Genomic DNA, 12,311 nt, shown 5'->3' on the forward strand with positions numbered 1-12,311 from the left:
CGGGAGAACGACCAGGAAAATAAATTAAATCCCGGCTCATTTTACGGAGGGACGTTTTGACGCATATTACTAAACAGAGTTGATTCACGTGATTGGAAACGCAATTCTATTCTGGGGTTGCCACGGCTGGAAGTTAATGTGGGAGCGAAAGTTTCAGTAACTTTTTTTCCCTTCTTCCAATGGACACGCACTTGGAGACGGCTGGCACACCAAGTATGGGATTACTTTTGTAATGTGGATTGCAATTTCCTTTCAAGAAAATAAAGGTCTACTTCAGAACAATGTGAGAAGATACGCGTCCTGGATTCTCATGTTTCTGGATATCTTGAAAATTATTGGCAACAGTTGAAAGAAATACGTTATGCACGTAGAATCTTCTCTCAGGTGTCGCGCCTTCTCCGACCGTGGGACCAAAATGGATTTGACGCCACTACAGCCCCCCGTCCCCCTTTTGGAGAAGTTCTAGCAGTCACGCTTTGTTATTATTGTTTTAAACTTCACAAATGCTTTGGAACAATACACCAGATTACCCGCTTGGATTTTAAATCGATATTTGCATTTGGATTTTCAATCATGAACTTGGTTGACAGTTTGTCACTAATATTTTTCGTGCCGCTTCTGTATTTGTCAGCTGTCACGGTAAGTTATGTGTTTCACACGATGAGGGGGTCGTCAATTTTGACGGAGAGAAATCGATTGTGTTTGCGAAATGTGGTCAAGTGTCGTTAATGTGTAGGTCGTCCTTGTCGTTCCCCTCGCTAGGTCATTGCTCATGTTTAAACAACCTCAACATGTTTCGTGGCTTCTGGGATATTTAAATAGTCATTACGCAAACAAGACACTACCTCGACCTCACGCATACACTATCTAATATGGTGGGTGGTGCCTTTTTCGGTGCCAGAGTTGGGATATTGAATGGTTTTGGGTTTATGTCATGAAATTTAGAGTCGGGCCTGCTCAAAACCACCTTGGTGATATTATTACGCTTTAAAGGCGCAGCGGCTGTATTTTGATAATGAGAGCAGGTTCACTCGCTGGCTTCTCGAGCCTGGTTTCATTTTAGTTCGCAATATCAGGCCTACAACAACCACAATATTATTTGTACATTTCAGAAACAAATATATTTTATAATATTAATTAACTGAGGCTTTAGAGTAGCCAATTGTTGAGGCTTGTACGTCATTCTAACATTCTAACTTATAAATCATTAATCAAGATCAATGTTGCGCCCATAACCTTTGAGCAAACATTTGAGGGGAAAAAAACAACACCAGAGTTTTAAATCATCTATTGAAATCACACAATTCTTCACAAAGTTCATGAGAACCAATTGATGAATTCTGAATTTCGAAGTAGTAGTTATAGTTTCGGCGTCTCACGCACTGAATGACTATTGTCCAGTGATGATAATTTAATAGTTAACTGTAGTGTTAAAAGACACGTTTACAACTCTACCCTGATAGGCTGAGCTGAAAGTTTAACTTGCAGTGAGCAGCCCACTTCTCACGACGGTCAACCCGCTAACCCATCTGAGCCTGGTCAAGCGTTTGTTATTATACGAGCGGTTATAATCACGCAAACCAGTGTTGTCGAAAACTCGGCTGCTGGCGTAATTGGTCGTAAGTAGGTATATCATCACATTGTCCCTGGGTAAGTGTTCGCAGTTTGACACTCACTTCTTCAATAATAACCATTTGAAGTGTTATTGGCCAATCATGAGCCCCAATCGCCGGACCCTCACACCACCAAGGGGCGTGACTGCGGCTGCCTGAAAGAAACCCTCGGCAGATTTTAATTCTCAGACTAGAATGAAAATGGTCACCGGTTGAACTTGACGCATTGTGCGCTTGCGTTGCTCCAACTGAAAACTCAGCTCCTTCTCAGTGAGAGCCAGTTGGCACTGCAGCTCCCGGTCGGGGTTGGGGGGGTGGGAGAGACGCCAAAAATCCATTGTGGCGCGACTGTGCTGACAGAAATGTAACAAACTCCAGGCTACGTGCATGCGGCTTATGGCAGCGACAGTTAATGAATGTAGCGTGTTTAACTAGAAAACGGAAACATTTGCAAGCGTAGCCTAGGCCAACACCTTCACAGCGAATCACAATATCGTCCTTGGCTTTGAAACAAAACAAATAACAACCGGGTGATCTTTGACAGCGGCCTACGTCATATCGTATGTCTGCGCCACGTAGTCGATTTGGTTATAATTTAGTCACTGGTGACACTAAGTTACCTTTGTCGTTTGGCTACAGTTTAGTTGAGTGTGAAATACACTGTTATTACATGAGGGTTTGGTATGTCACAATCTAACCACCAACGTGCTTGTCTCTTCCTTTCTCCCGCGCAGAGTGCCCACATACCGAGGGAAGGCGGGAGGAGTGCGCATGACGGTAGGTGTTCGATTAGGGCACCGTGGGAATAGGGTTTACATAGCGCACCCCATGCCAACTAAACGGGGTTTGTGTGGTGGTTCACCTTGAAACGGAGCACAGTGAAGCACGCCGTCTGGTGGGACTCTTGCGTAACTGCACTCCTCAGTTTGGCTGAAGCCTCCTCTTCAGCAATATGGAAACAATAACACATTTCAAACAATAACACATTTCAATCACCGACGAGAATACTGGCCATTTATTTCTATTGCTATCTGCACAAATTCCAGTCCGAAACATTGTTTGAGGTTAAGATGGGGAAATATTGTGTTAACTGTATTTTTTTTTATAGAATGGAATTTCATCCCTCTTTACACAATCCACACTTGCACAATGTCTTTGGACAGAGCCCCTCACCCACCAATCAGTAGCATGTTTGAGTTGGCTGGTCGCTTGAACTCACTGCAGGGGGTGGGGACACTCTGTTTTCTTGGTCCTTTCCAAGATCCATTTTTCAGGGGTGTTGTCTGTCAGCTGCATGGTCCGTGGTCTGTGGTGGCGAAACATCTTTCCCAACATATGCGTCCCTAGAGTGTTTTTAGTGTTTCACTTGACCATTTTTACAGCTTTGGGAGGGCCGGGAGAAAGAGAGAGAGAGAGAGGAAGACAAAGTCAGAGAGAGAGAGAGAGAGAGAGAGAAAATGATGGAGGGAGAGAGAGAGAATGATGGAGGGGGAGGGAGATGGACTGAGGCAGTTAGGGAGGGAGGCAGGTGAAGAGAGTGATGGTGGTGGCATGAGAGAGGTATGGAGAGACAGAGGGAGGGAAAGAGAGAGAGAGCTACAGAGGCGATTTTGAGATGTTGTCACTTGAAGAGACAAGATGTAGTCAAGCTGCTGACCAATGACGGCAAGTGTGTGTGTAAGAGAAGAGCATTTGTTAAATCCTTCATGCGGGTGTATAATAAGTGTCTGTCTGTGTGTGTGTGTGTGTGTGTGTGTGTGTGTGTGTGTGTGTGTGTGTGCGTGTACGCTCTCCCCCCTCTCCAGTGATCACCTTCATGGAGGTGTACAACAGGAGCCTGTGTCGGCCTCGGGAGCTGCTGGTGGAGATCCTGCAGGAGTACCCAGAGGAAGTAGAGCACATCTTCATCCCTTCCTGCGTGGTCCTGACCCGCTGTGCCGGCTGCTGCAACGACGAGATGCTGCAGTGCACGCCCACCTCCACCCACAACATCACCATGGAGGTGAGGCAACAGTATGATTGTGACCTTTGACCTTTTTTTACGCCACCAAGCGCCCCACCTTTGACCTTTTTAACCTCCAACTCAACAAGGTAGAAACAAGAAAAGTGTTTCTACCTCGACATAAGAGCTCTGCGGAGATGAGGACCTGACCCTTTAAAGGGGCACTTCCCCACGTTTTGACCCCATATTTGTGGTCAACCACACTGTGCCAGAGTGTACACACAGTATGTGAAAGACAGCGATGTTCTACGTTCTGTCAAAATGGAAAGAAGAAAAGGTCCTAAGAAAATTAAGGGGTGAAGTGCCCCTTTAAAATGTTAAGCCCCTACATCCCTGCCACTTCACATGACGTCCACATGGACGTTTGAGCTCGACCTTTTAGACCTCCCCCTCCTTACTTCATTGCGTACACACACTACGGAGGCTCAAGTCTAACTCTCTCCCCATAACATCGAACCTCAAACTCCTCATATCACTATGGAGGTGGCGAGACTTCCATCTCCTATCCCCTCACTCAATCCATCTTTCTCTTTCTTTATCACTCTGTTTCAGGATCCCCTTTCGCGCGCTTTTATGATCATATCATATCGAAGATTCTGCATGTTTCTGCATGTTTTTGACGATATTTCTTTTTGTTTCTGTTTCCACAGATCAAAAGAATAAAACCCCAAAGGCAACAAAATGATATTTTTATGAATTTTACAGAGCACAGTTCATGTGAATGCAGGTAAGAAACATCTAAAAACACTCACACATTCAAATGTACAGTAACTAACCATTATACCCTTGTCTTTGACTTTTTAATAACAGGGCAGAGGTTGATGATATACCTAGGTCACATACAACTGAGGTCTCTCCAAGACGGAAGCATTCAGATAGCTTTATTGATCGTCCACGTTACATAATTAAGAGTATGTTTTGGCTCCTAGGTGCTCTCCACAATCAGAGTTTCACTGACTAATCTATACGCCTAGTGAAGATAAAGTAATGACTCAGTGCCTATATATATATATAGCCTTGACTCAGAGGTCACGGAGAGGTCACACGGTCGCTTTCAACCATTATTTTCGTAACTTTTTAAACTTTATTAAACACCACAACAGAGGTGTTCAACATACTTCCTCTCCTTGTAGTAACCATGTTCAGGGCACGGTATCGTAGTATTTTACTACCTATGCATTTGTAATGCATGGAATGGAATGAGGAATGTCTGATTGATCCATTTGAGTGGTTTCTCCAGAGACTTTTACTGCAAGTGAAGTGAAGTCTAACATACAGGGTTTTCTATGAGCCATTGGAGTTGGGAGTGTGAAATGAGATGTTTCCCAATTCTTGGCCTCACTTAGCTCCCTGGATTAGCTCCTTCTCAGCGCCTGTGGATTTGTTGCTCCACAATCAGTTATCGGCAACTGAGCTGTCAAGTTGAGCAATGAAATAGATTTGACAATTCGCCATTGTTATCAGATCAGTGTGTGTGCCTGTGTGTGTATGTGTGACAGTGTATGTGTGACAGTGTATGTGTGACAGTGTGTGTGTGACTGTGTGACTGTGTGAGTGTGTGTGTGTGTGTGTGTGTGTGTGTGTGTGTGTGTGTGTGTGTGTGTGTGTGTGTGTGTGCGCGCCCTTTGAGACAAACGGAGGAGACACACGTCAGGGAGAAAGCCAGCCTTGTTAGAACTGAAGCCTGTATTGCCATGGCTACTTATGCCATCAAGGCAGGGAAACACTGAGTGCTACAGGACCACCCAAGCTGAGTCTGCCTGTGTCTAATCTGTCCAGTGTTGATGATGCGTATTCTGTTTACAAACGGTGGGCTGTGAGGTAACATCCTCTTGTTTGTTTCCATTTTCTAGGCCAAAGAAAGAAGTGAAAGAACAGAAGGATAAGTGAGTACAGACTCTTGCTGTGGTCTGGGTTTTTGGGAACGGAGGGAACTGTGGTTTGAGAGGCAATGTCTATTTGTCAGCTCCTTCTTTCACTCGTTTAAGGTCTTTTTCTCCTTATCTATCTCTGTCTCACTGATTTGGAAACTTACTTGCGTCTCACTAGGACCCGAGTTTTCCATTCCGAAGAATGTCAGAATCAACCAATGAGGAGCGTTGCGGAAAGTTCAGAGGAGTTTCCGAGGAGCGCTTGAACGCACCATAAGTCTACTGATTCCCCAGAGCGCAGAATCACCTATGTATTTCTATGACCCATCTCACGTGTGTCACTCAGGAAATCCCCCCCGAATTCCATTCAGATGTATGCGCGCCACCTGACGAGGTCATTTCCCCCTACACCTGTCCTTTTACACCTGCTCTTTGCATTCCATTTCTTATGATCCTTTCTTTACTGTCTCAACCCCTCTAGTTTTTACGGGTTCAGATGTTGACTCCTTATTTTACTGGCTCCTGTGATGTATAACAGATAACGCTGTCTGATGTTTGAGACCCCCCTTTAACTTTTTTTTACTCTTTTTTTTTTATGATCCTGGCTTTAGTGCTTTTGGTGCCTATGCCATGCCAAGCCAATGGATGTACCGAGGATCGTACGAAGGGCCGTTCTTCTTTTCCTCCTACTGCAAGGGATTGTTTTGTTTATGTCTATTGCAGGAATACCGAGGGTCTCTGGTTGGTTGTTATTTAGGTTTTTATGTTGGGTGTGGCATAGAAGGGTGTGTTTTTTTAGACCCTCTTTAACCTTGTTTTAACTCTTTATGAGTCTGGATTTAGTGCTGTATTTCTACACAAGAATGCCCATGGGGTCGTTTAACTTCTGGTTTTGATGCTACCGTTGTTTTACTGTTGGTTTGAACGTTGACCCCTGACCTCTTTGTGGTGTGAGGCCCTTTGGATTGTTAGTGTCAAAGTTAATGTTAGTGACCGGGCAACCAGGGATGGCGGACTTGAATGGACAGGATCTGTTATCCAATCGGAGCTCGCCTTAACCCTGATCTGTGAGTTCCTATTGGGCAGCAGCCGTGAATGATTGACAGCAGCCGTAGTACGGGATACTTGTGAAACCTACACTCACTGAGCACTTTATTGGGAACACCTGTACACCTTCTCATGGTGGAGGTGGTGTAATGGTGTGGGGAATGTTTTCTTGGCACACTTTGGGCCCGTTAATACCAATCAATCGTCGCTTGAATGCCACAGCCTATTTGAGTATATGTGCATCCCTTCATGGCCACAATTTACCTTCTAATGGCTACTTCCAGCATGATAATGCACCATGTCACAAAGCAAAAGTCAACTCAAACTGGTTTCATGAACATGACAATGAGTTCAGTGTTCTTCAGTGGTCTTCCCAGTCACCGGATCTGAATCCAACAGAACACCTTTGGGATGTGGTAGAACGGGAGATTCACAGCTTGAAAGTGTACTGGAAAATCTTCAGGAATTGCGTGATGCAATCATGTCATCATCGACCAGAATGCTGAAAGGAATGTTTCCAACATCTAGTGGAGTCAATGCCACTAAGAATTGAGGCTGTTTTGAGAGCAAAGGGAGGCCCTGCCCAGTATTAGTATAGTATTCCTAATAAAGTGCGCAGTGAGTGTATAAGCCTTTCTCTTCTATCTTGTGACGGAAAGGGTTAATTGTTTCGATGTGAAATGAGAGTGTAATACACCCCCCGCTTGTTGTGTTGCTCCATCCGTAATAATGTTTTGACAACTTTGTTGATGCAACATTTCAACCTCTCTTGATCCTCGAAGAGTGGGAAAAGTTGCAACATTTAACCTCTGAGCGTGTGAAGCTATTCTATTCAATTACCATGATGTCGTATTCTAACCAGCACCTGACTGAAATGTGCTGGATATGCAGACACTATCTGGTCTGATCAGCTCATTATGCTGTTGTCTCAAGTTCAAGTTCAATCAGTCCAAAATTGTTGTTGACCCGTTTTTTTTGTGGAAAGAGAACCTAGTCACCATTGTATGAAATTTAAGAGCACCTAAGGGAGAGTTTAGGCGTAACAACAACTTCTACAGCCAAGCTTTAATCCAATAATTCACATTAAAACTTGTGAAACCTTATTTTCTGGTCTACGGATGTCTGAGAGAGGAGGGAAACATTCTATTGTTTATTGTTTTAACAGAAGTGTTTTCTGGCAAGTACTGATAGCAAAAAGTTTGTATTTCAAAATGACAGTTTAGATTCTCGGAAGCTGAGCGTCCATTTAGCCCCTGCCTGAATGAGTGACTCATTGATTGATTGCCAAATCAAATGAATGACGGATTGATTCACTGTGCTATTGGTTGATTGACTGATCTCTGATCATCTGATTGGTTGACGTGTGTCGCTGTCCCACCTCCTTCTCAGATGTCTCTCTGCGTTGTTGTGCTTCTTCTTCTTCTCTTCCAGAAAACCCCGGAAAGGCAAGGGCAAAGGCCAAAAGAGAAAGCGAAAGAAAAACCGCGACAAAAAGAATCGCGAATCGTACGTCAGCTCCGCCTTCTCTCCCCACCTGCACCTGAGTGTGGCCCTCCTCATCGTTAAGCTTGTGTGGGAGGAGCTAATTTGTCCCTTTTAATTTACACCAGTTAACGCTTCCATGAACACCCTCTACCACACATACTAGCCCTGGTGCCAGTCTTTCTCTGCTTTAGCCTACTCATCTGCTAAGTAAGCTAAGCTATCCCCTTTAGCTTACTAGGCTAAATTAGCTCTTTAGCTAGCTAACTCAGCTAACACGGAAGACAACCAAGAAGTTAGAGCAGAAACAGACTGGCTACCCACACCCTTCTCACACGATTTAAACAACCTTAACACACACCCCCCCCCCCCCGCTCCCCCCCCCTCACAGACCCCTGCCTCCATACTCCCACCCCTAGATAACCCTAAGGGTGGGACTGATGGGAAGGGGTGTTATAGGGTTAGGGCACAATGGAGGATAAGGAGTAGATAAATGTTGCCTCTTAACCACTGACAGAGGGTCAGATATGTGTCCACCCCCCCCCCCCATGAGTGATAAAGATTAGCATACGGGGGGTAGGCTAATCTGATCCTAGGTCTGTGGTAAGGGGCAACTTCTACCTGGAGCTGACGGTGAGGTAAGAGAACAGGGTCCGACCAGCATGGCTTTTGCAGACGATCACACTAATCCGGTATCTGTGTCGGAATCACCACCACGACCCTGTGTTCACTGTTGAGTCTGAACCGCTTTGCTGTGTCTGGTGTCACTTCTTGTTTTCCTCCCGTCTTTCTTTTCTTTTCTTGTTTTCTTTTCATGCCTCCAAACAGGTTTTTGCAGTCCCGTCCGCCATCGGCCGTGCTTTTGTTGTGTGTGAAGATTCGAAAGATGGCTATCGTCTTATGTGTTTTTCTAGGTTATGTAAACCAACAAATTGTATAGCCAGTTTATGTGTGCCTTTGTCTTTGTTGCTTACAGTAGCCTCACTTATGAAAAGACAACACAGTCTTTAGTTCGTTGATTTTTTTTTTCAATGAAACGAGGTGCTCATGTTTCAATGGTCTTAATGTAAAAGAATAGAGTTCTGTTTCTGGTGCTGTGCCTTGATATGGAATGTTTGACATCCCTAGACTACTCTGTTAAAAATGGTTTGGTCCACTTCCATCCCCTTTGTTTGGAAGCAGAATGGTATTGTCCATCTAGAGCTGTTCTATGTAATTTAATCCTGTTTTGTCCTCTGTTGTTGGCTGGCTCTTTATATGATATGTGTCTCTTTTAAAGAAAGAAATCACTTTAATTCACCTTTTATTCAATAAAATCAGATCCTGCATCTTCACACGCTAATCAGATCCCTGAGTTTTATTTTCTATAATGCAAGTTCAAGGAGAGATCTCTCAGACTGTTAAAAACCTGGTCTTAGAGTTAAGCCATTGAGTTGATCTCAAGTTGAACTCAAGTTCAAACCCAGTGTTTTGTGTGTGTGTGAAGCCACACGTCCTGGCCCAAGCTTGCTGGCGCATGTCTAACAGAAACAGGGCTTATGTGGGCAAGCCAATCATTCTGGATCAACTCCCCTGTACCCCCCTACGACAGTAGGAGGGGGGTCTCCTGGTCAGCATGGACAGGGAGACGGGTGAGAGAGGGGTGAGGGGGTAATTTTACTGCTTGCAAAGCGTGGTTGTTTTTGTACGGCAATGTGAGCTTGTGTGATACAGACCTACTGTCATATGCTGCAACTGCTCCTCCTTTACACACACACACACACACACACACACACACACAGGTCAGTGATATTGCCTTGAGGGCCTGAGCTTGCAGCATATGATATTTTCTATCAGAACCATTTGTATTAAACTCCTCTACTCTCTCCTTTGCTCTTCTCCTCTATCTCCCTCTCTCTCTCTCTCTCTCTCTCTCTCTGTATGTAGTCTCTGCGAGCCGTGTTGCGATCAGTGTTCAGAGAGGAGGAAGCGCTTGTTCCTTCAGGACCCCCAGACCTGTCAGTGCTCATGCAGACACACGGATGCCTACTGCAGGACACGCAGCCAGGAGCTCAACGAGAGGACCTGCAGGTGTGTGTGTGTGTGTGTGTGTGTGTGTGTGTGGTGTTCTAGTCTGTCGACCCTTGAGACCAAGACCCAGACAAGACTCTTTTAGAAATAGACCAATACCCAAACATCTTAAGTTGCTCCTACTTGGGCACATGATTCAATACAGTAATGGCATTCAGTGACATTTCATGACCATGTGAGACTACCAAGACTATGGTCTTCTCCAAGACCACTAGAGGCCATCAGCTTAGATCCAGAGCCAGACACTGGTCTGAGGCCATCAGCTGAGATCACAGAGGCCCAGACACAGACCGTCTAGTCAGTAGACCATGACCACGATGGAGACTTCAGTGTGTGAACGCATGGGGGTGTCCCCAATAGTCTCTCCTCTATTCCTTGCGGCCTCCCAACTCCCGCCTCACTTCCTTCTCAAAGCGCATCGGAAGAGACGATACAAGGTTCCTACCCTTAGATGTTCTCCTCCAATGCGCTTCAAGAAGGAAGCAAGGAAAGACTATTGGGAAACCAAGGTTTCATCCAATCACGTAAGCCTAACCAGTCTATCTGCCCTCCCTGTCTCCCCAGGTGTGACAAGCCCAGGAGATGAGAGGCGGAGGGGCCGCAGATGAAACGAAATGAAGGAATATTCACAAAATATTTCACAGCACAGCACTTTGAACTTCGAACTCTGAGCTCTTCTTCTCTGTGGAAGGCATTCCCCTGGAGGAACAGCAGAGAGAAAAGGAGGGGACTGAATGAACAAAAATACCATCCCATTGTATATCTGTATATACTAAAAGAGAGGAGATAAAGAAAAAGTACAGAATTTGTATTGCTGCTAGAAAACCCCACAACAACTAAAACCCATCATTATAAAAAAGCAAATGGCCTCCGTGTGGTTTTACATTTTTGCTGGCGTGTGACCAGACTGCAGTCCTGTTGTCGATTCATTAATGCAAATACTTCACTGGATATATCCAAGTCTACTGAGGTTGTCATATCAAAAACATGTACGAAACATAGCTTCATATGTGGAACATATATCTGCGGGAAAAAAAGGAGGAGGAGAAGAAATGAGGATTTCTCACAAAAAAGATATAGGGATGGAGAGAACTTGTCCATAGATTCCCTCTGTAGGAGCACCATGGCAACGCCAAGACAGCCAATGGGAGACCGGGATCCGTCCCTTTGTGTTGTCACTTCCTTTTTCTAAGAGGAAGTTGTAGAGCTGACGCTTTTGAACGTTGGAACTGCGTCTTTTGCTGTCCCAGCTTGCTGAAGAACGGGATTTTGGAGTGCCATATCTAAAGGGATACTGATGATGATGATTTTGGTATAGCCTTTGTGGAAACCACTAGAAACAAACAGATACTGTAGCTTGATTCCATTCACAAACTGTGCCTCACAAACTGTGCTGATCACTAAAGAGTGAGAAATCCTGAATTTGCTTCTTAAATTATTTGTGTATCTTCTTTTTCTTTTCTTTTTTTGTTGGGGGGGTGGGGGGGGGTCGGTAGGTACACTATGTTGTCTGTGGTTGAACTCAATACAGAATGCAGTAGTATAGATTTCAAGCTATCTGTCTGTACATATACGTACTTAATATTCCCTTATGTCATAGTCCACTGTAGATAATTTATAATGCTAGAGTATTTTTCAGTATTCAGTCTCCAACCCATATTTAATTTGATCTATTTATACATGCAGTGTTATTTTCCTATGGGAGCCCCCCCCCCCCCCCCCCCCCCCCCCCCCCACCCCCCCCTAAGTGATGTCAATGGCGTGTCCTCTCTGCCTAGCAAGATGGAGACATTTCTGCTCTTGGCTTTTATAAAAAGAAAAACATGTAAACATTCCTGAAATGGATCACGTATAGAGCTATCTGTCCTGGATTTATCAACCCTTTTTATCCGAGGGGGTAGGTTGCTGTGCGTGATTTTAAACCTGCTTTATGGCCTATTGTGTGTGTGTGTGTGTGTGTGTGTGTGTGTGTGTGTGTATGTGTGTGTGTGTGTGTGTGTGTGTGTGTGTGTGTGTGTGTGTGTGTGTGTGTGTGTGTGTGTGTGTGTGTGTGTGTGTGTGTGTGTGTGTGTGTGTGTGTGTGTGTGTGTTGTGTGTGTCTGCAAGTGTGTGTGTGTGTGTGTATTTGTGCAACTGTTTGTGCGTGCTTGAGCTTGTTTATTCTTGTGATCTCCAACATGCAAATAACAATAAACCCTTGCTAAAAGAGCTCGGCCTACCAAGTCA

At 44.7% G+C, this 12,311-nt stretch overlaps 1 protein-coding gene across 2 annotated transcripts; it reads left to right on the forward strand.

Annotated features, from left to right (window-relative positions):
- Positions 1 to 437: 437 nt before the first annotated feature.
- Positions 438 to 10,927, forward strand: vegfab (vascular endothelial growth factor Ab). 2 transcript variants are annotated; one of them, XM_083688632.1, is made up of 8 exons: positions 438 to 639; positions 2,348 to 2,390; positions 3,419 to 3,615; positions 4,266 to 4,342; positions 5,469 to 5,501; positions 7,965 to 8,039; positions 9,942 to 10,085; positions 10,650 to 10,927. In XM_083688632.1, the coding sequence occupies exons 1-8, from the start codon at positions 574 to 576 to the stop codon at positions 10,669 to 10,671; spliced, it is 657 nt and encodes a 218-aa protein (XP_083544758.1). In that variant the 5' UTR covers positions 438 to 573; the 3' UTR covers positions 10,672 to 10,927. The 2 variants fall into 2 exon arrangements, with proteins under 2 accessions (XP_083544758.1, XP_083544759.1); XM_083688633.1 differs by lacking the exon at positions 7,965 to 8,039.
- The last annotated feature ends 1,384 nt before the right edge of the window (positions 10,928 to 12,311 follow it).

The sequence above is a fragment of the Argentina silus genome (genome assembly GCF_951799395.1).
Source record: "Argentina silus genome assembly, chromosome: 17".
In the NCBI taxonomy this organism is placed as follows: Eukaryota; Metazoa; Chordata; class Actinopteri; order Argentiniformes; family Argentinidae; genus Argentina; species Argentina silus.